The 27359-nt window shown below is 37.7% G+C and overlaps 2 protein-coding genes across 4 annotated transcripts in view; both read left to right on the forward strand.

Moving 5' to 3' along the window:
- The window catches only part of LOC142855913 (acidic proline-rich protein HP43A-like), a 301657-nt gene extending 277716 nt beyond the window's left edge, over positions 1–23941 (forward strand). For all 3 annotated transcript variants that reach the window (XM_075982523.1, XM_075982522.1, XM_075982521.1), the window contains exon 4: positions 23930–23941. In XM_075982523.1, the coding sequence (XP_075838638.1) occupies positions 23930–23934 (5 nt within the window). In that variant the 3' untranslated portion in view covers positions 23935–23941. The remainder of the gene's footprint in view (positions 1–23929) is intronic.
- LOC142855691 (taste receptor type 2 member 7-like) lies at positions 230–1162 on the forward strand (the record flags this gene model as incomplete). The annotated part of the gene is made up of 1 exon (XM_075982138.1): positions 230–1162. A coding segment is annotated over one exon (933 nt), but the record flags the coding sequence as incomplete, so codon positions are not given.
- Positions 23942–27359: the final 3418 nt, after the last annotated feature.

Below are 27359 nucleotides of genomic sequence, written 5' to 3' on the forward strand. Positions count from 1 at the left end.
ACACACAACACCCAGGCCAAGGAACGACAAACACACTGTTTATCAGACTAATTGAGGTTTAAGTTAACTACCTCCAGTCTTCATTTATTGTTCCAGTCTTCCTCACAAGACAGGCTACAACTTAACAAGGAAAAGACAAAGCCAGCGAACTCTATACCACCAAGTGTAGAGACAAAACAACATCAAGTCGGCCAGAAACTAACTGGATATTTCTCTACTTAAAATATCACATAAAATGGATACTACCTTAATGTTTGTAGCTGTTGCCGAGACCTTGGTAGGGATCTTAGGAAATGCATTCATTGCATTGGTAAACTTCACAGGCTGGATCAAGCGTAAGAAGATTGCCTCTATTGATTCAATCCTCATGAGTCTGGCCATGTCCAGAATTTGTCTACAATGTATCATCCTATTAGATTGTATCATATTGGTACAGTATCCAGACACCTACAACATAGGTAAAGAAATGAGGATCATTGACTTCTTCTGGACGCTCAGCAACCATTTAAGTGTCTGGTTTGCCACCTGCCTCAGCATTTTCTATTTCTTCAAGATAGCAAACTTCTTCCACCCTCTTTTCCTCTGGATAAAGTGGAGAATTGACAAACTAATTCTCAGGACTCTACTGTTGAGCTTTGTCCTCTCCCTGTGTTTTAGCCTTCCAGCCACTGAGAATTTGAATGATGACTTCAGATCTTGTGTCAAGACAAAATGGATAATAAACTCTACTTTGAGATGCAAAGTAAATAAAGCTGGACATGCTTCCGTCAAGGTATATCTTAACCTGGTCATGCTGTTTCCCTTTTCTGTGTCGCTGCTCTCATTTCTCCTCTTGATCCTCTCCCTACGGAGACACACGAGGCACATGCAGCTCAATGCAACAGGGAACAAAGATCCCAGCACAACAGCTCACATACGAGCCATAAAAGCAGTAATCTCCTTCCTTGTCTTGTTTGTTGCCTACTGTCTGGCATTTCTCATAGCCACCTCCAGCTACTTTATGCCAGAGTCTGAATTAGCTGTAATTTGGGGTGAGATGATAGCTCTGCTCTATCCCTCAAGCCATTCGTTTATTCTGATCCTGAGCAACAATAAACTAAAACAGGCCTCTGTGAGGGTGCTTTGTAAAGTAAAGGCTATGCTAATGGGAAGAAACTGTTAACGGCATGGACAGATCTGAATAAAAACTTCCACTTTCTAATATACAATAAGACAAGATCATTATCTTTCATTCTGACGTGAATATTGGTTCTATGCAGTGACATTCTTTAACAGATTTAAGATTGAACTTTGGGAAATCTCAAGTACAGCGTTGCATGTATCTATCTCTGTTTCTCTTTACAGAGCTGACGTTAAAAAAACATATCCAAATAAATTACAACAAATAGCCACAAGAGGAAAGGATGTTTTCATAGTCAGCTCTAAATCACTTCTCCAAATGCAAAGTTGCCTGACATATTCAAAATGACTGTAACAGCATTTCGCCATTGTTTGCATCCTTAGGGGAAAAAAGTGAGTTCATTTTTATGGCCCTACTGAGCATTTTCTTGTCAAATCATCGAGCAATGGTCATGACTGGAGAAGAATCAAGTACCAAGTGATGACTTTTGTTTTGGAGACAGGGTCTCATCATCACCGTGTGATTCTGACTAGGCTGGAACATACTATAAGAACTAAACTGGCTTGAATTCACAGTTGTGCCTCTGCCTCCAGGTGATAGGATTAAAGGTGTGCAACACCACATCTGGCTCAGGTGACAATTTTTAGCAAATGCTTTGGAAATATACAATATATGGGAAATTAACAGAGTATATACATCATTAAGATATAAGTTGCAATTAATGTTATGTTAAATTCAAAAATTATTTAGGATTATAGATCAGTGGGTGAAAATATTCTAGGGGCAGGGCAGTAAGTTTTCCATAGGAACTTTCTGAAAAGTAATTCCTATTGGTTGCATATTGAAGCAAATTTTTCCACAAAGAACACTTATAACTTTGCTTCTGGACACCTAGAATGTACCAGGCAGAGATTATAAAGATATCATAACCAGATATGATCTTCAATGTTGAAAATAGTTATGCCAAACCTGGGTACAGACCTAAAGACTATGTCAGCATACTAAGTAGATACTTGTATTGCCATGTTTACTGCAACGTTGTTCACAATAGCTAAGATAGGGAACAAAATTGTATATCCAACAACAAATGAATTAATAAAGAAATTATACATACACAAAATGGAATTTTATGAGATGTGAAGAAGAATTGAGGTATGTCATTAACAAGAACATAGGTAGAATTGGAGATCTTTTTGATAACTGAAATAAGCCAGACCTTGAAAAAAAAACAGCATGTTTTCTCTGAAATGGAGAATATATACTTAAATTAATGAATGGGTGGATACTGATATAGTATAAAAATAGAAAATTGACTTTTAAGGAGCATGAAGAAGTCTAAAGGAATAGGGGATAGATAAAGGAGAGCATAATGGTGATTTAAAAGAAGCAAATATTGCATGCCCCCTCATATATGAAACCTAGATTTAAAAGTGTGAGTGTGTGTGTATGTGTGTTTTTGTGTGTGTGTGTGTGTGTGTGAGAGAGAGAGAGAGAGAGAGAGAGAGAGAGAGAGAGAGAGAGAGAGAGAGAGATGAAAGCAAGAATTTGACTGCTTAGAGAATAAAAAATACCAACAGGAAGAGGGGTCTGGCAGGGGAGAGCAATGGCAAATAGTAATAATATGAGCAAAGTACCATGATTTACACGGTAGCAATGTCATACAGAAACCCATCATTTTGTGTGCCTACTAAAAAAGATAATTAAAAAAATAAAGATAACCATAACTAATGAAGGGAAAGTGAAAAAAGGAAAGGAAGAAAAGGAAACAATTTGGAGAGAAAGGGAAAATGGTGAAAAATGAAAGGAAACAAAAAGAAGCAGAAGAAATGTGGCCTGAGATGAGGGACTTGAGCTACAGAGACCTTCGTGTGGCGAGGCATGCCTGTGTCTCCAGCACCTGCTAGGCTGAGTTCACAGCCACTGTGGGCTATATAGCCAAACCTTATTTCAAAGGATGAGCGAGATCAAGGTGGAGGAGCAAAGGAGAGATTGGAGGGGGAAACAGAAGAGGAAAATGATGAAATTATAGCACAATTTCAAACAACTAAAAAAATTTTTAAAGCAACAGGATAGGAAAATGGCCTGACAAGTAAGAAGCTGGGTTAACAAGTCTGGCAGCCTGAGTTCCCTCTCGCTAGGTTGAAGTTGTCCTCGCTCAAGAAAGTGGACTTACTTCCTGAGTGTGTTGATTGTTGCAAATCATGTGGAGATAAACAAAAAAGTGGAATGGCATATTTGGATACCTTCTTTTACTGTACCAATGATGACAGTTTCTCAGCTTTCTCTATAAGGGATCAGTGAATGGACCACAGAAAGCAGAGCTGAATTCCTTTCTAGTTCTGTCCCTTGCATGCTCAGTGGGTAGCCATTCATACCTTGAATGTCTAGGTATTTAACAGTGCTTTAGGTGCTAGAAATGCATATGAGGTATGATAAAGTCCATGGTCTCATGTGAGATACAGTCACAGAACATACCATTGAAGACAAATAATAAGCCAATAGACATAGTTACAAACCATAATTATACAATTGAGAGTAACTAAAGGTGAGGAATCATTTTGTACTAAATTAGGATAGATCTACATCAAAAAAGTAAAATCAGAGCTGGTTATCAACCTGATAAGGCTTGGCATCAACAGACTGGCATGCCTCTGACAGGTCTAGGTGGGTATTTCCTAGAATTAATAGAGAATGAAAGACTCTGCCCTAGAGTGAGCAATTTTTTCTGGTGGCAGCAAGAGACAAAGAGATCTGAGTTTGCTAGTGAATTAACCCCACTGCTGCCGTGTCTACTGTAATCCTTTGCTGACACTGGAACCTAGATTTCTTCTGTCCTTACTAAGTGAGATTGAAGAAGAGCAAATTCTCGTGCATCCTGCATCCCTTCAATACCAGATGGAAACTCCTCATAGACTGAGAAGCTACTGTGCCCTCTTTCTCAGTGTGCCAGCAGGTGTCTTTGATCCCGCAGTGTGCCTGCAGGTGTTATCATAAGACTACTCAGTCTGTCAGATATACCAAACCATATTTGTACTGTGTGTGCTTTCTACCATCTGACTAGAAAACTCTGACTCACACAGACTGCAGTATCAGAAGTGGAGTTGCTGCTATGATAAACCAGACCATGTGGTTCTTAAGTCTTTAGAAGTGTGGAAAAAATTTCCAAAAGGAGTGTGGAAAAACTTTGTAGATGGAAGAAATACAAAATGTGTAGTAAAAGAAGGTAGTCATAAGTAGCAGCTAAGGCCATGTAACTAGTTATAGAAATAAGGATTATAATTTTTATATTTCTGTCATATTTTGTTGTTGTGTAATATTCCTTTACACTGTGTGATGCTATGTCACTGTGACTGGTTTAATAAAAAGCTAAATGGCCAATAACTAGGAAAGATTTTCAGGGCAGAGAGAATGCTAATAAAAGGCAGTCACAAGTCAAACACAAGGCAAGGAGGATGGGCATTATGAAGATGAGATAATAAAGCCACAAGACAAAATGTAGATTAAAAGGTATGGGTTAATTTAAATTATAAGATTTAGTTAGGTATAATCCTAAGCTTTTGCCCAAGCTTTTATAATTAATAATTAGTAATAAGTCTCCATGTCATGACTTGGGAGCTGGATGATTGGACAGAGAAAATCTGTTTACATTTTGTCATGAACACATTTGTAAATGTATGTATATACACGCATTAAGAAGAATTTTCCTCTCATTTTTTTACCATGCAATATAACAGTAATTGAGATAATATTGGTATTTAAGTGTTATAAATATATATTGTCAAATTTACTTTTTGAAGGATTAAGCACTTTTCAAGGAACTTAGTCCTTTATTTTGAGAAAGGAAGATTATGTTGTTGGCTATACATTCGACAGTTATGTCATGTTAGGCAGAACGATGACTGTTTTTTTCTTCACTTGGAAATTAAGCATACCATTGAATTAGACATCAAGTTGATAAGGGATTGATTTTGTGATGATTAATTGTGGTTGCAACTCTGATTGGATATGAAATTATGTAAAAGATTCCTGGAGTAGAGTGCAGATGCTAGAAGGTTAGAATCCTAGAATAATTAACTGAGAAGGTATGGTGGTTTGAATAAGAAGGACGCCAAAGATTCATGCATTTAAATTCTTAGGGAGTGGCATTAAAGAATTAGTGGGAGTGTTCTTGTTGGAGGAACTGTGCAACTAGAATGAGTTTTGAGGTTTAAAAGCCCAAGTCTAGGAGCCAGAGAGAAGGATTAACAGTTAAGAGCAGTAGATACTCTTGCAGAGGTCCTGAGTTCAATTCCTAGCACCCACATGTTGGCTCATAGCCACCTGAGATAAGATCAAATGCCCTCTTCTGGTATGCAGATAGAGCACTCATACACATAAAATACACAAATAATTTTTTTTTTAAAAAAAGCCCAAGCCAGGCCCAGAGGCTCTCTTCTTCCTGTTTTCTGCAGATCCAGATGTAGAACTCTCAGCTTCTTCTCCAGCATCATGTCTGCCTGCATATATGCTTCTTGCCATTCTGATAATGGGCTAAACTTCTGAACCTGTGAACAAGTCCCAGTTAAATGCTTTCCCTTAAAAGAGTTGCCATGATCAAGGTATCTCTTCACAGGAAAGGAACATTGACTAAGGCAGAGGATTAGAACCTTCCCCAGAATAGACTGTACCTTCCACTGGCAGCGCAAATAGAAAGATGTCTGAGGAAAAAGCATTACTACCAACATTTGCTGTCTGCTCAAAAGTAAAACTACTGTTGCTGCTACCATCCTTTAGTGACATAACAAGCCAACTTCTTGGGCTTTCCAAAATGGACTCAAAACAAGGAACTCTTCAGGAATCTTCCAGACTCACTATGTCATATTGTACCTGTTAAAGAGTCTACAGTCACAGACTGAGCAGCTACCAAGTTCTCAGTCTTTCCAATGTTCAGACAGCAGTTGTTGGACTAACCAGACAATATCAGGAAAGCCAAACTAATAAATTATCTTTGTGCTGTATGTTTTTTAATTGCTCATTTTAATTCATTCATAATTGCTCATGTGGAACAGAAGATAGCTAACACAGAACAAAATTTCAAATATAATTATTATAAAATGGTCTGGAGAAATAATACCAGAAAAATAACATCCTTAGTCATCTGAGAAATGCAAATCAAAACAACTCTGAGATTCCATCTTACACTTGTAAGAATGGCCAAGATGGAAATCACTGATGACAACTTATGCTGGAGAGATTGTGGGGTAAAGGAACACTCCGTAACTGCTGGTGGGAATGCAAGCTGGTACAGCCCCTTTAGATGTCAGTGTGGCGATTTCTCAGAAAATTAGGAAACAACCTTCCTCAAAACCCAGTAATACCACTTTTGGGTATATATTCAAAAGATGCTCAATCATGCCACAAGGACATGTGCTCAACTCTGTTTATAACAGCATTGTTTGTCATAGCCAGAACCTAGAGACAACCTAAATGCCCCTTAACCAAAGAATGGATAAGGAAAATATGGTACATTTACACAATGGAGTACTAGGCAGCAGAAAATGGATGGAGCTAGAAAACATCATTTTGAGTGAGGTAACCCAGACCCAGAAAGACAATTATCACATGTACTCACTCATGGGTGGATTTTAAACATAAAGCAAAGAAAATCAGCCCACAAATCACAATCCCAGAGAACCTAGACAACAATGAAGACCCTAAGAGAGACATACATAAATCTAATCTACATGGGAAGTAGAAAATGACAAAATCTCCTAAGTAAATTGGGAGCATGGGGACCTTGGGAGAGGGTAGAAGGGGAGGGGAGAGACAGGAAGAAGAGAAAAACGTAGAGCTCAATAAAAATCAATTTAAAAAATTGCTATGCTGTTGATCTGGAAACTGTATCCAAGCTTTGATGGTCTGTAGCTTTACCATGTAGTTCTAGGCTATAAAATAGCTTTAGTGTTTTCTGGCTCATTATATCTTTTTTTTTTTACTTTCAAGATCATCTCAGACCTTCAAATAACTGTTTGTTCCCTCAGATTCTTCCTCAATCTTCCCCCTGACTTATGCCTTGCTCAACATAATTTTTCTAATGAGTAAATCTTTCTTGCTGCTTACTATGCGCCAGGCACATAAATTTAAATATTAATGTATTCAATTCTTAATCCTTACTTAAACCCCATTAAATTAGTTGTGTTGTCATTTCTGTATAACAAACATGAAAATTGAGACAGAGATTTAATTTGGTGCAAGTCATTGAGTTAGTGTGTGATACAACTGAGTTTGAACTCCCACTATCTGGATCCAAGTTCTATTCTCTTAACCAGCTGCCAAATTCCAAAGTACTTGGGTGATAGGAACTTAGTAACAAAGAACATTCTGAGAAAAGATGCCAGGTTGTAAACCTAAGATTTGTGTGTATTCCTGCGTATGTATGTTATAGGTCAATAAAAAAAAAAAAAATACCTTAAAAAAAGAGAAAAAACGATGACAAAGTAAATGCAAAGCCCTCGGGAGGAAATGGGTGAGATGTTATGTTCTCTAAGTATATTTTCTCTAACACTTGAGCTTCTTAATTGGTTTTCTCTGAAGCCGTATACTCCTTACCTACCATATGACTATTTAGAAGCAACATGATTTTCTCCTCTATAAGAAGTTGCAGAGGGCTGGAGAGATGGCTCAGTGGTTAAGAGCATTACCTGCTCTTCCAAAGGACCTGAGTTCAATTCCCAGCAACCACATGGTGGCTCACAACCATCTGTAATGAGGTCTGGTGCCCTCTTCTGGCCTGCAGACATACACACAGACAGAATATTGTATATGTAACAAATAAATAAATGGTTTTTTTTAAAGAAGTTGCAGAGATTCACAGTTTGCCTGTTGGATGATTACTCTTTTGAACACTAATAAATTTGTCTTCTTTTCCTGAGTTCTTTCTTAAATTATTAACAAGACCCAAGATCCTTGAGAAAGGAGCCATATCCCCAATAACACATGACACTGTAGGGGAGGTTCCCCAACCTTTTCAATAGCAGAAAATTGTATGTATTTGACTTCTTCCTTAAACAGTTTTGCCTACAAGGGCTAGATGGCTAGTCAATCTAATTCTATCCTTAAGCAGACATGATTATGGCTATGGTCTCTCTCTCCCTACTTTGTAATCTATCACATTTTCATGTCATAAGACAAAACATATAGATATAACCTACTGTGAATTTCATTCCAGGCTAGTCATATCTTTGGGTATGGGGTAACTCTACCTCAGATCAGGAAGGTAATCAAAAAGTTAGAATAATAAAAATTAAACTTCTATAACCAAATATATTAAGATCAATATACTCTTCATTATCATTTCTAAGATTTATTTTTTTTATTTTTATTTATGTATATACATGTGTGTCTGTGTATAAACATATGAGTGCAGGTGCCCACACAGGACAGAAGAAGATTTTTTTGGTCCACTGCATCTATATTTACAGGTGGTTGTAAGCCATCTGATATGGTTATTGGAAACCAAACTTGGGTTCTCTGCAAAACAGTAGGGACTTTTAAACTCTGAGACATTTTTCCAAACCCTGAGTTTCAGCAATTTTGAAATAATCCCTCTGGCAGAGACATGTTGTCAGCACTGGGGATGAAAAGCATTGTTGTTGCTCTTTAGAAACTCAGAACACAATAGAAGATGGTACATGGACACAATCACGATAAATGTAAGACAGAGAAAGAAAGGTGTTTTAGACATGTGTGGTAGGGCTCGCCTGTAACACCAGCACTTGAAAGACAAAGGCAAGAAACTCGGGAGTTCTAGGTCATGCTAGGCCATATTAGGGTCAGGTTTGCCTGGGATGTATAAGACACTGTCTCTAAAAAGAATGTGCTATTAAAGCTGAAAGGACGAGGGGTGGTGACTGGGTATTAGGGTACATGCTCACAGAGAGCTGTCATGTGATTTGGACTGTGGAGGAGGACGGGAAATCAGAAAAGAATGTACAGCTAATTCTACACACACATTCTGGTATTTCAGTGTAGATGGACAGATATGGACCAAAAATGGAATGATACTGTGAGCAGCAGATTGAAGTGGAGTTTGCTGTTCATTGTACTGATAATGAGAAGAATGTTGAAGGAGTAGTGCGGACAGACATCGCTTTCTCAGCATTTCAAACTAACATAGGCACTCGTTGACACTGTAAAGTTGTGCTTACAGACGAATAGTATCTCCTGATCAAGAAATTTGTTTCAATGTGAGCAAACTTCACATTTCTCTGGGGGACTAGAAGATACCCCAATATGAATGAGAAAAGAAATGGAAATTAGAACTTTTAGCAGAAGAAAGAACTAGAAGACTGGTCAACTTTAAACAAGCAAGAACAGTAGCTGGGAACTTATTGTAAAACAAAGAAAAAAGTGATGTGTCTGGTTTATCTGTTAATGTTCTGCCCATTCTTTCACCCTGTGTAACATAAGGCAGTGTTGTTGGGATCTGACCTTCACTATGGGGACTGCATGGTCCGACTAGGGGGTAACAGAGGTAAGCATAGGAAATTAGTATCCATTATGCTGCATGACTGAGTTATAGTATATTGTGTCTTATTTTTACTCCACTTCCTTCTTTTTTCTAGGCTTTAGGCAAATGTTGTCATGGAAAATTGGGAAATATCATTGTAAATGATCCCAGTCTTCTTGCAAGATATGCAGACGTTTGTCGCTTCATCCTCTCCTAAGTCAGTTTCAAACGTTTGTAAACTCAACTACAGTTTATGTGTTGCATACATTTTGCCTTGTGCAATTCCCCCAAGGCTACCTACAGAGTTAACAGATTACTTTAGTAGTTGGTAGGATAAAGGGGGGGGGGGGGAACAGTGAGATATGCAGGCTTCTCTGATCAGATTTTCAGATTGTCTTAACCTCTCCATTAATGCTAATGCTAAAAGCAAGAACCTTAGAACCTTAGTGGGGGCCATTGTAGTGTTCGTTTTTATTTTCTGCTTTTTGAGCTTTCTGCATTCCACATGTTAATGTAATCTGGAAAGCAAATATCTAGGTGAAATACAGTCGCTACAATGACTGTATTGAGTCCACTAGTTTCCAGAGGCTTGCCTATAGTCAGTTCTCTCTCCCTCTCCCTCTCCCTCTCTCTTTCCCTCTCTCTCTCTCTTCATCCCTCCTTCCCTTCCTCCCCCAATCCCCCAACCCCTCTATCTCATTCACTCTCCCTCCCTGTCTCTCTTCTCTCAGAAGCTTAGGGGCCAGAATTGAATACACATGCTATGTTTCTTCTATGTTTATTCATGAAAAATATCTGGTAAGTGAATTTCCTTATATAACTTTTTCTAAGCTACAGTAACCAAGATTCCCAAACTGGCGGGGAGAAGAGGATTTCCAACCACACAAATGTGCTGTATGTTTTCTGTTACAGTTCTGAATGCTAAAATTGCAAGATGTAAATGGGTTCATTCTTTCTGAAAGCTGTAAGGAAAGAAGACTCTGTTGTGGGCTTTTGCCCTTGCTTCTCATAGTCCTGGGGACTCTCTTAAACCCAAGATAAAGGTGGCAAAATGACACTTGGGCATTCAAATATTGTCAGAGAAGCTCACAATGTAAGTATCTTCTTGAACTAAGAAAAAGCTGATTATTGATAATTTGTTCACTGTTTACAAAAATATTACCGTTGCTTTTAAAAACATGTTGAGCCATCAATCAATTACTAACATCTAATGTAACGCGTAAACGAATGCAGACAGATTGTAAAAATATATACAGCTTTAATGATGAAATAGACTTACAGAACCACCATTCCTGCAGAGACCAGGAAAGCAGCAGCTGCTCGCCAGATTTATAGGTAAACATTAGCCCGAGGCTAACACGCCCCCTAAGGGGTGGGACTTATCCCTACAATCTAAGTGCCTGTAAAACTCAAGAGCAAGAGATCAGTATTCTCTATGAAAAGCCATAGTCCTAGAAGGAAAACAGGAGCCATGATATACATGCTGGTGATTTTATTGATGCTTTGAGCTGGAGGAAAGGAAGAGCCAAGTGGTTTTTGCTCTTCTGAAAGTTCTCAGTTATTCTCTGAAAGAAAGAGAAGGACTTTAGGAGTCAAATAGTCATAAACATGTATGCCTGATACCTTCACTATCCAGTAGGCTCATTAAAATACATTATATTGCTGGATGTCATGCCCTATGTCTGTGTCCCTAGAACTCCAGAGGCTAAGGCAGGAAGACCATCAAATGTGATTTTAACTTGGACTGCATAGTGAATTCTAGACCAGCCTGGGCTACAAAGTGAAGCTCTGTCTCAAAACAAGCAAATAAACAAACAAACACATTAAGAGAGAGAACAGGACAAGGGAGTGGGTAGGAGAGGGGGAAAAGAAGGAAGAAGAAAGAGAAGGGAGATGATAAGAGAGCGAGAACTTGGGAACACATTAAATTAATCTAATGAGAGAGAGACTGACAGCACAGAAGAAAAATTTCTGCTGTCAGAAGGAAGAGGGCCTTTGATGTATAGATGTGAGGCAGGTAGAATCATGGCAAGAACACATGGGGAAAGAGTATTAGAGAGAAAAACAAGATGCAAAACTCAGATAAATGAGAAAAACATGAGGAATTTAAAGAGCAATTCACTAAATGGCAGAGTTTAATTAGTCCCTAGGAAATAGTTGGAGGCTATCTTTAGCTGGCTCTCCTTTTCACTGGTCACCAGGAATGCTGTCATACTGACCCCTTTGATTTCTCTTGCCATCTTTTCTACGTTGTATTTTCTGGCCACCTTTTGCATTCTGGCCGTTCTCACCTCTCTGGCCCCCACGACCACGTCCTCGTTGGCCACCTCTTCCTTGTTGATTTTGACTCTGACGATTCCGACCTCTCAAACCTTCACTGTCAGAGCCTAGATTAACGCCTTGGCCTTTTCCTTGGTTGAGCTTCCCTCCACTTTGTATGAGATCCTTAGCCTTCTTGCTATGCTGACTTAGTTGTTCTTGACCATATTTCTTTATTTCCTTTAGCCCAGCACGGAGATAACCAGCTTTTGGGGGAGAGAGAACACACATTCAGAAAAGATTAAAAATAGAGAAAGAATCACCATGAACCTATGCCCCATTTAGCTCTTACACCCTTGGTGATGACAAAGAGGTCATGCCATGATGGTTGTAAATGTGATATTTTTCATTGAATTAACATTGGAGGAGATAATATAAGTAAGCAAAATGTTTCTTTTAGGAAATGCTAAATGTGTGTGTCATTGCAAGGGCAGCCAAGGTAAGGGGGAAAGGCAGAGGAAGACAATAACCCCACATTGAACCTCATAAAGATAGATACAAAGCAAACATTGCTTTTCTTTCTTTTTCCTTGTCTTTCTCATTTTGTTGACGTTATTATTGTTGTCGTTCCTTTTTCCAATTTTTTGAAACTTTTATAATGTGGAACTAAAAACTAAATAGGTTTAATAAGGGAAGTTAGACAAATTTTATACCAGACTATTAATCCAAAAGTTGCTAGATGTAATTCAGAATAATTCCCAATAATTCAATTGAAGCTGAAATATCTCACCTGGGTCAGGGGAGTCTTCCCCTTCAGGGGATTCTGTGAAGAAAGAACAGCACACACACACAAACACAAAGAAGAAGTTTAAAATGGAATTACAAACTGTGTGGAAAGATTATTAAAATGTCAGGAGGCATCCTTATAACAAATGACTATATGGCTTTCAAGGGTTTCATTTGCTTATTTTCTGTCATGGGATTGAACCTAGAATCTAGAATGGTAGGCAAGTGCTCTACCATTGACCCAAGTCTCCTTTATTTTTCACTTTAAATTGTATGACCTAGACTTGAACTCTCTCTGCAGCCCAGGTAGACATTGGACCTGTGAACCATCCTCAGGAAGGAACACAGACCTGTACCTTCAGGTCCAGTTCTAAGAATTTATTTAAACAACAAACTTTTTCATTAATTCATTTTATTTGATTCTGTCATTTTCTTGATGGGCTATTTACTGATTGAATAGCCATATTTAAGCAAATAACCTAATATATTTACTATTCAAATTAATTATAAGTTGTTCTGTCTGATGGTATGTCAACTTGACACAAGCTTGAGTCATCTGAGAGAAATGAACTCAACTGAGAAAATGCCTACATAAGATACTGCTATAGACAAGCTGGCCTGCAGAACATTTTCTTAATTAGTGATTGTTGGGCAAGGTATTATCCCATTGGAGTAGTAGTACAACCCTGGACATGTGTTGTGTAGAAAGCAGGCTGAGCAAACTTTAAGGAACAAGCCAGTAAGCCATTCTCCTCCTTGACCTCCACATTGCCTCGTGCTCCTAGATTCTTGCTCTGTTTGAGTTCCTACTTCATCTTCACTTCTGTGATGGACTGTTACATGGAAACATAAGTGAAAGAAACCTTTTCCTCTCTGCATGGCTTTTGGTCAAGGTAGTTTATCACAGAAATAGAAACCCTAACTAAGACATATGTCAATGGCATTAAAACTCTTATAAACAAAAGAGGGATGTGTGACTCCATTGTCAACCGTGGCCTTCAGGACTATTTAGAGAAAAACATTCAAAAATGATTGGTGTGCATGTGTTCTGCTGATATACAAACATTATCTCACTGACCCAAGAGACATGATGTGAAAGACTGGCTCATGTTTAGCACTCTGACTGAGGACTACTAAAACATTGGAGGTTCCACTCTCTTTTGAGACATCTTTTTTTTTGAGACATCTTATATCAATTTTCAGAACTTCTAAGTGACAGAAATGTAAGCAAAAGTTAAAGTATGACACATTCTGAATGAAAATGAAGCATAGCCTTAAATAAAGATTTACCTTGCTCTTGAAGAGAATTTTCATCATCTAGGATTTTAAACAAAAAATATATAATAAATTTAAGATTTGATTTAATTGATTCCAACTCCGTACTTGTATAAAACAAGAAAATATAGATATGAAAAAGAAACACCTTAGAGACTACTGGGGAAATTAAGATTTACATTATACACAAAACACATGTATATGTGGTTTCAATGCAATGAGCCATCATTTCTGGAAGTAGAACCCTAGTCCCCATGATGTACTAAACAAGAACTAAAAAGGAAATTAACCAACCAATTGAATTCTTTCCTTTTCAATGTAGCACATGCTTGATGATCTGATTTCCTAAACCGGTACAACTTGAGAATTCAACCATCGATGACCATGTGACTCACTGTTAGCAAGACTTTATTACCCACAAAACTTTTTCCCGGAAGACAAGCTTTTCAAACAAGGATTGCTTATTTTCAGGAAACTATCCAAAACTCTTTTAATCAAACACAAGTCTGTCCAATTCTCTAAAGCCATTACTGTTTATTCTTGATGAGTATTTTCATAGTTCCTCCATCATATCATAAATTGTATATTTTACACAATCTTAATCAAGACCTCATTCCACCAACCAGAACCCAGAACTTTATTTGTTTGAATATTCCAATTTTGCCTCTTGTTTTTAAACAATGAATTAAAGAAAAGCGGTACTTTATTTCATTACATAAATAAAAAACTCATTTTTATTCACCAACAGATTGCTTTGATAGTATCTTGGGGTACCCAAATTTTGCTAGCCTTTCAAGATATATTTTCACTCAGAAGTTGCTTAGACTTTGGAGCTCTAATTGGAGCTCTGCACTTCACTGAACTGTAATGCTTTTCCTGGGAAGCATGTGTATTTGAAAAACAGCAGAAGAACCTATTAATCAAACTTTCATCAAACATGAAGGTTTAATAAGAATTATCAATATTTCTAAATGTTCAGGTATTTGTTGGAAAGAAAAATAATATCTAGGTGAATTATAAAATTTTCACCCTATTCACACAGAGAGTGAGTGTTTAAAATTGCTGCATGTTCAAATAGTAAACATTACACTGTAAAGATGTGGTCTTAGAATATACACCCAGATTTTTAGACACATCTCTTTGCCATCAGTGAAAAAATGATACAGAAACTAATGTTGCCTATACTTTTAATGGTCTGCTCTCTGAATATTAACTAATTTCTTTTAAGAAGCAGCCCAATTCTACTCTTTTCCATGAATTTTCAGACCCATTTTTCCTCTTACCTTCATTGACCCTTTGAGCTGAGGTCAGGGCCAGCAGGGCCATAGAGAGCAGAACCAGAAGCATCCTGGAGGCAGCCATGGTGTCTCTTTCTTTTGATGCTGCAAGGAACTTCAGCACAGCCTTTATAAGACCCAACAAAACAATGTATCCTTGAAGACCATGAGTTGAGAACTTCCTATCCATATCTAATTTGTTACTTGAGCCTCAGCCAGACTAGTTGGATTAGACTAAAGAACAGGCAGGCTGTGTTCTTCAAAGAAAACTAATAATTTCTTCAGGTTCTTTGAAACAATGGCTCATTATCCTCATTTATTAATTCTAAGTGTTACTAATTGTCTTCCATGTTTAACATTCTACCTGGAACTGTGCTTCTCTGTTTTATTACAGGCTCTAACACTGTTCTGACTTTCCACAGTGTCATTGACTTCGAGATAGTTTCCTATAGAATGAGCCAAGAGAATCAAAATGAAAGCAGATTTTAAAAGAAAAACAAAAATTCAATCAAAAAAAAAAGGAAGCACAAGTCAAGAAAACCTACGATAAGATATCTTCTATGACTTGGAAATCTTCAAGAGTTGTTGCCAATAAGAGCAAACCCAATATTAATGACTGGGTGGGAAAACATCCTGTTAGGGTCACTCAGTGAACTAAAGATATTCATCTTGGAAAGAGAAGATTGCAACTAGGTACACCTCTCATTCTTAGTGATATCAAACAAAGAGCACTTTTGTTTGAATCCTTCTAGAAAGTGTGACTCTCAACTAACAAAAGAACATTTTGTTGGTAATATAAAAGTAATTCTATAGAATTCTTGAAATTATCTTAAACAATTTTAGTTCATTTTTAAATTGCCTTTATATTTTTAAATATCTCAGGAGAATATGAGTAAATTTACTATAATTATTGATACTTCAAATAAATAATTTGAATTCTCCATTAAAAGGAACTATGGGGAAGTTTCATATATAGACACAGCTGCTAGGTATCTTTATTGTTTATTTCACCATTATGTTCTTCTTTTCTCTCAAATGCTCTCTTATTGGCTCTTTCTAAAAAAGATATCATGGCCCTCCCATCATATGCTTAAAATATGCCCTTAAATATACAATTTTAATCTTGCTTCTTTTTCAAGGTACTTCACATTTATTTTCTTTCATTTCACTTCCAACTTAATTATTAAATCTATGCTTCTCTCTTTTGTTTTTATTCTCTATATAAGCACTCAAAAATAATAAATAGAACAATAAATAGACTGATCAGTAAAAGATAGTCATAGAGATGAATGTGTAGATAGATGATAGATAGGTGATAACTAGATAATAGATGATAGATAGATATACAGACAGACAGACAGATAGATAAAGATAAATAGGCAGATAAGTGGATAGATGGACAAATATATTATAATATACTTAATGGGAACCAAGGTTCTGTTTTTTGTGTACAGGTACTAACTCACTTAATCATTATATATTTAACTTTTAAAATATTTAATGTATTTATTATGTTTATGTGAAATTTAATCTTATATATAAAGGAATTAGTTTGCATTTACTTTTCAAAATTTTGTTCTTGGGACTGGTAAGATGCTTCCGGGAATTAACAACCCCTCAGTTCTAGTGGTTGAATTCCCTGTTATGGGTGCTAAACTTGTGTCCTCTGGTAAACCAGCAAGCACTCTTAAACTCTGATTCATCTCTTTGTGATACCAAAACTAATTTCTTACCATCCCTGTCCAGTAAAACATCTTGTTGATTGAAAAAATGGTTTAAATGATTGTGGGTTAAAAATGTAGCAAAATACTTGCATTTCTTTGATTTACCAGTGTCCCAACTTTGACTCTGTTGATGCCAGTCATTTTCATCAGTTCAGTTCTCGCATGTGTAGTCATCATTCTGCAGCTGGCTGATGGTCAAGAGTAATGTAAAACCTCATATCAGATGCTTCAATGACTAGGTGTTGAGAGACTAAGATTTGTAGCCATGGCTTTTTATTTGATAGACTAGTCACTACACTAATCTTTCTGAATTAGATATGCAAGAGGCAGATTCGTAAGTTGTTATGAAGAAAGTTTAATAGTCCCTCATTAGCCAATGATTAACTTTGATTTCAGAATTCTGGAATTATGATTTCCATAGTTTCTGAATAGAATTCAAGGAACCTCCTGTTATGAAAGAAGGACATGGGCAAATGGTTTCTTTCTGAGATACATCTTACAGAGTCATAATACGCAAGCCCATTCTTCTTCCTCTGTGTCACAGTGGCTGGAAAATGGAAAAAAAATAAAAAGCATAAAGGGACAGAGCAGTAAGAGAGACTTGGGCCTACAATCTCAATGCTGAGGTATGAAGACAGATTGATTGGAAGTTCAAGAGTAACCTGGGCTACCTCATAAGAACCTGCCTCAGAAAACAAAACCAGAGTGAAAGAGACAAGACAGAAAACAGAAAGGAGGGGGAGGGGGGAGGAGGGGAGCAGAGGCGAGAGTGGAGGGGAGGAGAAGGAAAGGAAAGGGAGAGGAGGCAAATCTGTAGCTCCATTAAGTATGCAACAAGAGGTGAGGGAATGATGCTGAAGACAGGTGTCAGCAGAGGCTCTTCTAGAAAGCACATTTAAGTCAGAATTTGTGCTTAGCTATGAACTTCAAGTAAGAAGCAGTTGCTTTGAGATTTGTAGAACAAACTGACATTGAACTCTCTTTATTAAATTCTTGGGGAATGGACCATGCTCCCTCGGGGAACTGTTTTGGCTGACAACAAGTGCGTGGGAACTTATTGCTCATTCTTTACATCCATTTGGGAATAGACCCAAAGCTACCCTTTCACCACAAAAGGTTCTGCTTTTAGTAATCTGAACCATCACTACAACAGAACATAATTCAGCCATCAAAAATAATTTAGAACATCACAATACAGAAGGGTATCCAAATTAAGTAATTATTAATTAAAAATAAAAATTATCTCACTCTTGCATGAAAAATATCTTTTCACCTGTCTACCCATGCACCTATTCTTCTATATGTCTGTCCATCTAGCATCTTTCATTATCTTGTTATGGATATACTTATTTCATGGATAAATATTATATGTGTGTGTGTGTGTGTGTGTGTATACATATATATAATTCCCATATCAGACACTGTTGTCAGGAAATGTGTGAAATTATAGACAAATTATTATTTATTGGGTTTTTTTTAAGTAATATTGTAGAGGTCATTTGAACTATTTGTTTGTTTGTTTTTTGAGACACAGTTGCTCTGTGTAACAGTCCTAGCTGTTCTGGAACTAGCTCTTGTAGACCAGGCTGGCCTCAAACTCACAGAGATCCACCTGCCTCTGTCTCCTGAGTGCTAGGATTAAAGGTGTGCACCATCACCACCCAGATGTCATTTGGACTTTTTTATCCTTCTATATTGTTTAAATTTTTATAATAACTTCTTACATTTTAAAAAATTCCAACAAAAATGAAGACCCTTGCCAGCACACTCTGAGCTGACATACTCTGCTAGGATTTTCCACAGCCTCAACTTCGTCCTTCATCCTGTGCTCTTTCCACCTTAGATCTTGGCATTAGCAGTGACCTTGAGCTTTTTAGCAGTGACATTTAGCCTGAAGCTTGCTCCAGTCAACAATTGGCACACTCTTTTCCATTATCCGATAATGAATGTGTCTCATGCCTTAATCCCATTTTCCCCATGAGGGTATGACCTTCACTATAATTCTTTAATTACAGACCTTTCTTCCAAGTATTATGCTTTCACCTGAAATTGTTTTGAATTACTGGAAGTTATGGCCTTGATTCAGTTCTTATGACTACCGTTGAGAATAATGATATTTTGTGATTAATTCTTGAATCTGGTTTGTATGAACAAAGAATTGTGTCTTTAGAGTTATTCAATTATTAACCTAACTCTTGAAAATCTTGCAAACAGGTGCCATTATCACACTAATGATTTAAGTAAATAAATTGAAGTGTAGAATGTATTTGTCTGGGGAGTTTTAGAGATGAGATTTTACTTACTTTATTCATCAACCAATAAAAGCAACACACATACAGAAGGACATTCCTACATCATTTTGCCTTGTCCTTTTAGTTTTAGCAAAATTTGTGAGTTAACCCACTATATTATGCCACATACTATTATTTGTCTATCTTTATTTTGTTACTCTATGTTTTAATTTCTGTTATATTCTTGATTTGCTTGTAAATTTCTCAAATTGACTAGCAAGTTTTGGTCATTGTTCTTTGAACACAGAACATATAGAGAAGAGGATTTTTTTCCTGGTGTTTGGTTTCTACTTGTGAATCCTTCATTGTTTCTAGTTTTTTATTTTGATAAAAATATTTTGTAAAAAATACAAATTGTCTGATGCTCAGGGCAAGCAACACCATAACCATCTATACTTTAAATTCTAAAGTTCACTAGAAGATCATAGCTTGATGGGAAACACAGGGCCATGGAAATCAGTGCCCGTGGGAGGCAGCAAGAAGTAACATGCAAAATACATCTGAATCTCAAATCAAATGTTTATGTCAGGTCAGCAGCCCCTTTAGAGTCCTAAATTTTTTAAATACATATTATTTCCAAATTTTATTTATGAAAAATTTACTCATCCATGTTTGTTTATCTGATGCGAAATTTTCTTAATACCATAGTCAAACATCAATAGATTAAATTCTATATGAAAAAGAAAAATGCTTCAGCACATGATGGCTACAAAAAAATAAAATAAAATAATGTTTAGATTTATGTACATACTAAGTTTGAAAAGTGAGGACTGGGAAGACACATTTTATACAAATCGCAACCCAAAGAGACAGATGACATGTTAAATCATGAAACAAGTCTTAACAAATCTGAGAAGAATGATTTCTGTGCAATCACAAAGCAGAAGGAAAATGGCAAAGTTTGCAAATGATTAGACATTTAATAACCAACCTTTGAACATGATAGATCAGAAGACGAACTTAGATGACATCTTGATTCAGGAAAAGCATACAAAGAAGAGAGCTTCATGATAAACATTTAAATTTTGAAAGCAATAAAGTGCTATGGGGTATCCACCAGAGAAGACTCCATGCACACAGCTTTAAGCCAATGGAAAGACTTTATTAGCTGGCTGGAAACCACAATGGGTATTCAGGATCCTAGTGTAGTCCCAAGTCTTTCTCGGGGTGAGTTTTAAGCACAAAAACCATGTCCTGGGTTGGTATACTTCAATTAATAAGAACAGTTAGCCAGACACAGAGCAACAGAAGCCAAAAAGCAAAGTTAGTACATTTAGAAATGTTCCCAGAACTGTGGACTTTGATAAGTTAGGTCTTCGTTTTCATTTTGGCAGGTGGTACTATCTACATGCTGAGTTTTATGACATGAAAGACATTTCCCACATGGAATCAGTTTGTTCAGGTCTGGGAGCCTGTTACAGAAAGGACTTAACCTCCATAAACTTCAAACATCTAAGAAAAACAGAAAAAAATCCTAAATTACAAAAGACACAAATAGCAATCAAAACAAAGGGTCCTAAAACAGAAAATGAGGAAAAAATATAAACACAATAGAAAGTACAATAAAAATAAGACTTGCTTTTTCAAAAATAAGTAAATAAAGTTGACAAACTTTAACAAGACTAAAGAAAGCCAGAGGACCAAAAAAAATATTTTGTGCCTGATACCACAGAAATAAAAATTATGGGAAGTAATTATGAAGACTTACTCACCAACAGATTAGAGAGCAGAAAACGATTTTCTTTTAATTCTTAGATGCATATTCACAGGGCTGGGGTTAGAACTCAGTGGTAGAGACCTTATGAAGCATATACAAAGCCCTGTGTAAAAGCAATCTGGGGCACATGACCACCACAGATTGTTTCTCACCAAACTGAATGGAAGAGCTTTTTTCTGACTGTCCAACTACGATATAGACTTGCCCTGCCTGAAAGTCATTGTGATGGAGCCCAGAAATTTCATCACTGTTGCAAGCCTTTGCAGCCTTGAGTGCACTGTGGCCAATGTCAAGATGTCAAATCTGCTAAGCTCAAGCAGATGGATGAGAGTTTAGTATCAATTGCCACCAATGCCTGCACATATGTTATTGTTATATACACTGTCACACACACCCTGACCATCACCACCAACACACTGCTATGCACCAAATGGACTATTAGGTGGCTGAGTGCTGATCTGGACCCATTGCCTAGAACAGTTATGATGTCCTCTACAGATAGCTTCACCAGCCAGGTGTAGTAACACACACCTGCACCCCTAGCCCTGGTTCATGAATTCTATCTCAACCTGCAAGACATGTGAGACCCTGTTTCAAAACATCTAAAAACAATGAAGTCTGATGACACAGAACTGCTGTCAGAGCTATTCAGCAGGCTGAGGCAGAAAGATCATAAATTCCAGGACAGCCTAGGTTACAGCACAGGTTCAAGGCCAGCTTGAGTAATTTAGGAAAACTCTGACTCAAAATAAGAATAAAATATGAATACGTCTGGGGAGAGGCTCAGTGGATAAAATGCTTGCTGTGCAAGCATGAAGACTAGAATTCAGATCCTCAGAACCCACATGAAAAGCAGAAGCCACCCATATTTCTAACTATCAAGAGAAAGAGCCAGAGGGTTGCCAAGGCAGAATAGCTAGCGAATCCAGACAGAATTTTCAAGCTATGGGTCCAGCATGTGACTTGATCCCAAGAGATAAACTGTAAAGTAATCAAGAAAGACACTTGACACAGAACTTCAGTCCTCAAAACTATACCTGCACACACATGGAAATGAATAGATTAAAATGATAGATGAGAAAGATAGATGATGATGATAGATAGATAGATAGATAGATAGATAGATAGATAGATAGATAGATAGATAGATAGATAGATAATACCAAGAATATCTCTGTACTAGAGGACTTGCCTAGTATGTATTAGGCCCTGAGATCAAACCCCAGTACCAGAGGTGGATGGTGAGTGAGTTCTCTTCAGCCTCTGTGATTGTGACATCTATTGAACACTACTGAGATAGGAAAAGATTGGGTAGCAGATAGAGCTCATATCACCACCACTAAATGAGTCACTCATAGCTGATCCATTATCCTAGAAGCACCCGTGGCTCATGTTAGCATTAACCATGAACATAACACAGTATCATCTGCTCACATGGTGAGTGGCTGGGACTCACAGTATTCAGGCAGGAGCCTCACAGCATATATGGTATCTATACAGCTGGACTTGAGTTGATACAAAGATTTTGAAGAAACATCTTAATATGAGGAGATTTATTAGAGAATGGAATTCTGTATGTCTTTAAGACAAAATATCAGTTCAAAAACTCATGAATAAAGCAGTGTAAGTCTCCTCTGCACATGAAATATTTGCATGCTCAAAAGAGGCAATAGGCAATACCCCTTCGATGCCCATAAGTCAAGTGTAGAAACACTTCCCATCATGTATCCAGGGTTGCTGTGGATCCATCTCTCTAGGAAATCTCGGACAAGCTGATCTCTCCCTTGGACCATGCACACCAAGTGCCTACAGGGTTTCTTGTCCTGTGTCAGCAGTGCTGTGTGAATAGACAATGGAGAGCCCAAGATTCGAAGATGGCTGCTTAGAAGAATGTAGATAGGAATCATTCTAGGGAGTTCCACTGGGGATCTTCCCATTGTCTTTTCAGGAATTTGCCTAAACACCTAGGCCAGAGGTGTCTGGAGGTACTCTTTAATTAATAGAGGGTGTTTGTTTCTGTTTCAAGTCTGTTTGGTTTTCCTGGGTAAGTATGGTTATTAATGGGCTTCTTTGGCCACAGCAGTGGTGGCAAGGTTGGACACTGTACACCTTCTCCCAGAAATGAGTCACATACTTCTTATCTTTCTTATGCCAAACACGCATATATTCATTCAAAACATACATACACACACAAATACACATCTCACACATGTATACATAGTACATATACATACATATGCATACTAAACAGCACACATACACAGACACCACACACACCCACACATATGACACACCATACATACTACACACACAAATACACACCACACACATACAAACACACACATATATATACATACCATGCACACACTCACATACATACACAGTACACAGACATATAGACACAGCACACATACACACATACAGCACACATACAAACACCACACACACACACCTGTTCACCAGGGCTTCAGGATAGTATTCACTGATGGCTGGCCTTCCTACTTTGAATTCAGTCACTACACTGACAGGAAGAGACCATGTAATTACTATCCCTGAAATTTCCTGGGTCCTAGACATTTGGAACGAAACTAGATACTTTCTCCATAGGTGTCTGCAGGTGTAGAGGAGCTCCCTAAAAAGCAAGATAGTATTTCAGCCTCTCCACAGAGAGTCAAAGCCTAACAGGAAAGGACTCCCTGACTCTACAGGATGAGAGCCAGATTTCTCTCTAGAAACAAGAAAGTCCAGCTGAGAGAGCAGCCAACCCCAGAACATATTTGGGAAGAGAGAAGCGAAGTCTTTTTGGCAATAGTGTGTCACAGGGTGTAACTCAGTGTCAGAGCACCTGCTTGCATGTGCAATGGATTGTATATGTAAGGTTTAAATCACAATGCAAATATATAAATAAATGTTGTCTGTCTGGTTTCACCCTGGAATCTGATGCCAGAAGCTGAGTGTATCCATATAACTGGAACAGGCCACAGGGCTCAAGCATAGAAAGCAGCTCTCCAGCTGACCATCAGCCTTTATCCCTTCTAAAAACAGAGGCTTGTTCCTGCGCCATGTCCAGAAGATCAGCAGGTTTGGGAAGTATGGGGGGAGAAATAACACCATCCAGGCCAGACAGGGAACCTTAATGAACATTGCATTACCAAATATAAAAATTACTGTTGAGCTACATAGTTTCCCTCAAGCAGAAACCAAGTCCTACATCTTGGGAGAATGTCTTCATGCTTAAGAATAGAAAACAGAGTTGGAAGACACCCAGGTAAACATAAAGAGTCACATGCCAACCAGGAATACATAATAAAGCTTTATCTCACAAAGGAAGAAAGGAAGGAAGGAAGGAAGGAAGGAAGGAAGGAAGGAAGGAAGGAAGGAAGGATTAAGTCACAGCATAAATACATAAATAAATGCTGTCTATCTGGCTTGACCCTGGAGTCTGATGCAAGATGCTGAAAATGGGTGAACACAACTGCTTCTAAACATGCTTCATCCAATATTATTATGAGGTGAGTTTATTCTGCATGCCTGGCTCCTCAAAGTTCAATTAAACATTTCAGCTGACACAAAAATGCTATGATGCTTTGGGGGCATCTGAGAAGAAGCTGCATTCCTAGCCATAGCGGATGTTGAGAAAAGGTGCCAGTGCTATGGAGCAATTACAGATGCTTAGCAAGGGTCTGGCTCAAACCGCTCTTAAACTCACCTAAGAGTTGTTTAGGGTGGTGGTGGTGGTGGTGGTGGTGGTGGTGGTGGTGGTGGTGGTGGTGGTGGTGTGTGTGTGTGTGTGTGTGATCTGAATGTATATTGTGTGGCTTGTGTGTATATGTTTCCATGTGGTATGTAAGTGTATGTGTGAGAGTGTGGTACATGTTCTCCATTTTGGCTAGATTGGCTGGGCACTTGGGGCTAAAGTTGAACGTTAGCATGTCCAGCTTTTTGCATGAGTGTGTAGAATCCAAACCCCTGCTGCCAATGGTTTCCTCCATATACCACTCCCATGTAGCCAGTTGTCCAGAAATTATGTTGATGGTGGCTTCTTGTGCATATTTAACTCAAGGGCAGTGTATCAAGTTCATTGGGAGGAAATGTGATAGCATTTATACTTTTTCCCCAAAAAAAGACTTGTTTCTCTCATCCCTAAAACGTTTTGCTGAGTTTCCCACCTGGGCATAGGTAGGGGCACTGGTTTGAAAATGGTTTTCAGATTTTCCATTTATAGATTCTGTTCAAAGCATCTGGGAATTGAGACTCTACGGAGAACAAATTCTAGTCATCTGGTGTACTGCATAAAGTTGGAGTGTTGTTTTAACATGTTCATGCGTGTAATTCATCTCTGTGGATTTGACAATGGACATCTCCAAGAGGACTTTGAATTCTTGGCAGACACTAACCTGCAGTGTCATGGTAACCTCCACACTCATGTCTTCAGTTCTGCAGGCTTCTAACACATTGTAAGGTAAGGGCAAGGGCAAAGAAATCCATCTGAGATCTGAATTCAGGAGACTAATGACAATGTTTATTGGCAAGTCTTTGCCATGGGAAGCCTACTTTTGAAAAGTTTGACAGAGGTGTGGTGGTCAGCCCAAGTCAAACTAAAAGGGAGGAGCTTAATTTTCATGCCTTTTATTTTAGCTAAAGTTATTGGGGGCTCTTTTCTTTCCTCCATAAGCATTACTAACTCTAAATGTATAGTTGCATTCATACAAAGATCATCATTTCTACAGTTTATTTTTTCTCAGTCTTGCTCACTGGGCTTGCAGGGCCACCCCTGTGACAACTCACAGTAACACAGGATTGTGTCTGCTACCCTTGTCTTCTTCTGCTTGCTTTTCAGTTTGCCTGCTTGTATGTGCATTGCATCTCATTTTGGAATTTGGTGTTTGATGAATAAGACTTAGGTAAACAGCCTCAACACATCCTAAAAGCAGAATCACTTCTTAAATATCTGTTTGGATTTTCTCTGTGTGTACATGGGCACATTCTTGTAATAGATAGCACCTGTGTGGCCATTAGGACAACCTCAGGTGTTAGTAGTAATTTCAATGTTTTTTTTTTGACCCACCCAGTCCTTGTCTTGCCTGGTTCCCATAGTCATTAAGTCCCAAGGAAATCACACAGAGGTCTGCATTAGTTAAAAACTGATTGGTCCATTATCTCAGGCTTTTTATTAACTCTTACAACTTATATTAGCCCATTATTCTTATCTGTGTTAGCCACATGGCTTGGTACCTTATTTGCCAGGGTAGTTACATCTTGCTTCTTTTGTGGCTGGGCCAGGACTGCTGACCAAGCTTTTCTCTTCCCAGAATTCTCCTGTTCTCATTGAACCACCTCTACTTCCTGTCTGGTTGTCCCACCTATACTTTCTGCCTGGCTACTGGCCAATCAGCATTTATTTAAAATATAATTGACAAAATACAGACCATTGTCCCATACCAGAAATATTTTCATAATATTGAGTTGCAACACACAAGCACTTAAATAAGAAAGCCTACATTGATGCAAGCATATGATCTGAAGATACGGCTCAATAGCAGAATGGTGGACTAGCTTACATGGGTCCCTATATCCAGTAACATGTGTCAATGTAAAAATCAAAAAACTAACTAAAAAACTAAATAATTAAGGAAAACACCTATCACCTCAAAAAGAGATAGTTTAGAGTTTATTCTGGAGCCAAATATATAAAATAACAGTAATTAATTAATAAATTAAAGCTCTTGCCTCAAAGAAAAAATAGTTTATATAATTAATTCTGGAGCCAAGTATGGTCTGAGAACACAGGTTTAGGTTTCTTTAAACTCCATGTTGCAGTGTAGTCCTAACTTCTTGATGTTTTTATAGAAATAAAGCAAAGAAAGTCATAATCTGACATGCTTTTAAGATTCATTGTTGGAAGCATCAGACAGGCAGATTACAGTTAAGTGGGGAGGCCTCTGTCAGCTTCTGATGTTACCATTTGCTGCCTGGTAACAGTGATAGCTTTGGGGTGAGCAAAAGCTTGTGGCCTGGTCATACATTCGAAAAGTTTCATGTGATGATCACAAATAATATCAGATCACAGACACAGGTGGACAATGAATGTGTTTAATGGATCTAAAAATTGTTCAAGATAATTTATTCTGGATCTGCACTGTTCCAACCTCTCCACAGTCACTGAAAAGGGTTTGAAGCAATGTGAACGACCTTCAGTAGAGAAATATGGGTCATTTCTAATATGCCTATAATATGAAATATCAAGCAACAGTTAAAAATGAGGTAATTTTGTAAATAGTTATGTAATTATCTTAAAGATGGATTATTAAATAAGAAACTAAAAGTGGAATGCAGTAGCTATATTATGACATAAAGTTTATGATTAAATAAGTACATAAACAGTATTTTGTATTTATAAATATTCCTACCCAAGAATACAC

The sequence above is a fragment of the Microtus pennsylvanicus genome, chromosome 8, assembly GCF_037038515.1.
Source record: "Microtus pennsylvanicus isolate mMicPen1 chromosome 8, mMicPen1.hap1, whole genome shotgun sequence".
NCBI classification, from domain to species: domain Eukaryota; kingdom Metazoa; phylum Chordata; class Mammalia; order Rodentia; family Cricetidae; genus Microtus; species Microtus pennsylvanicus.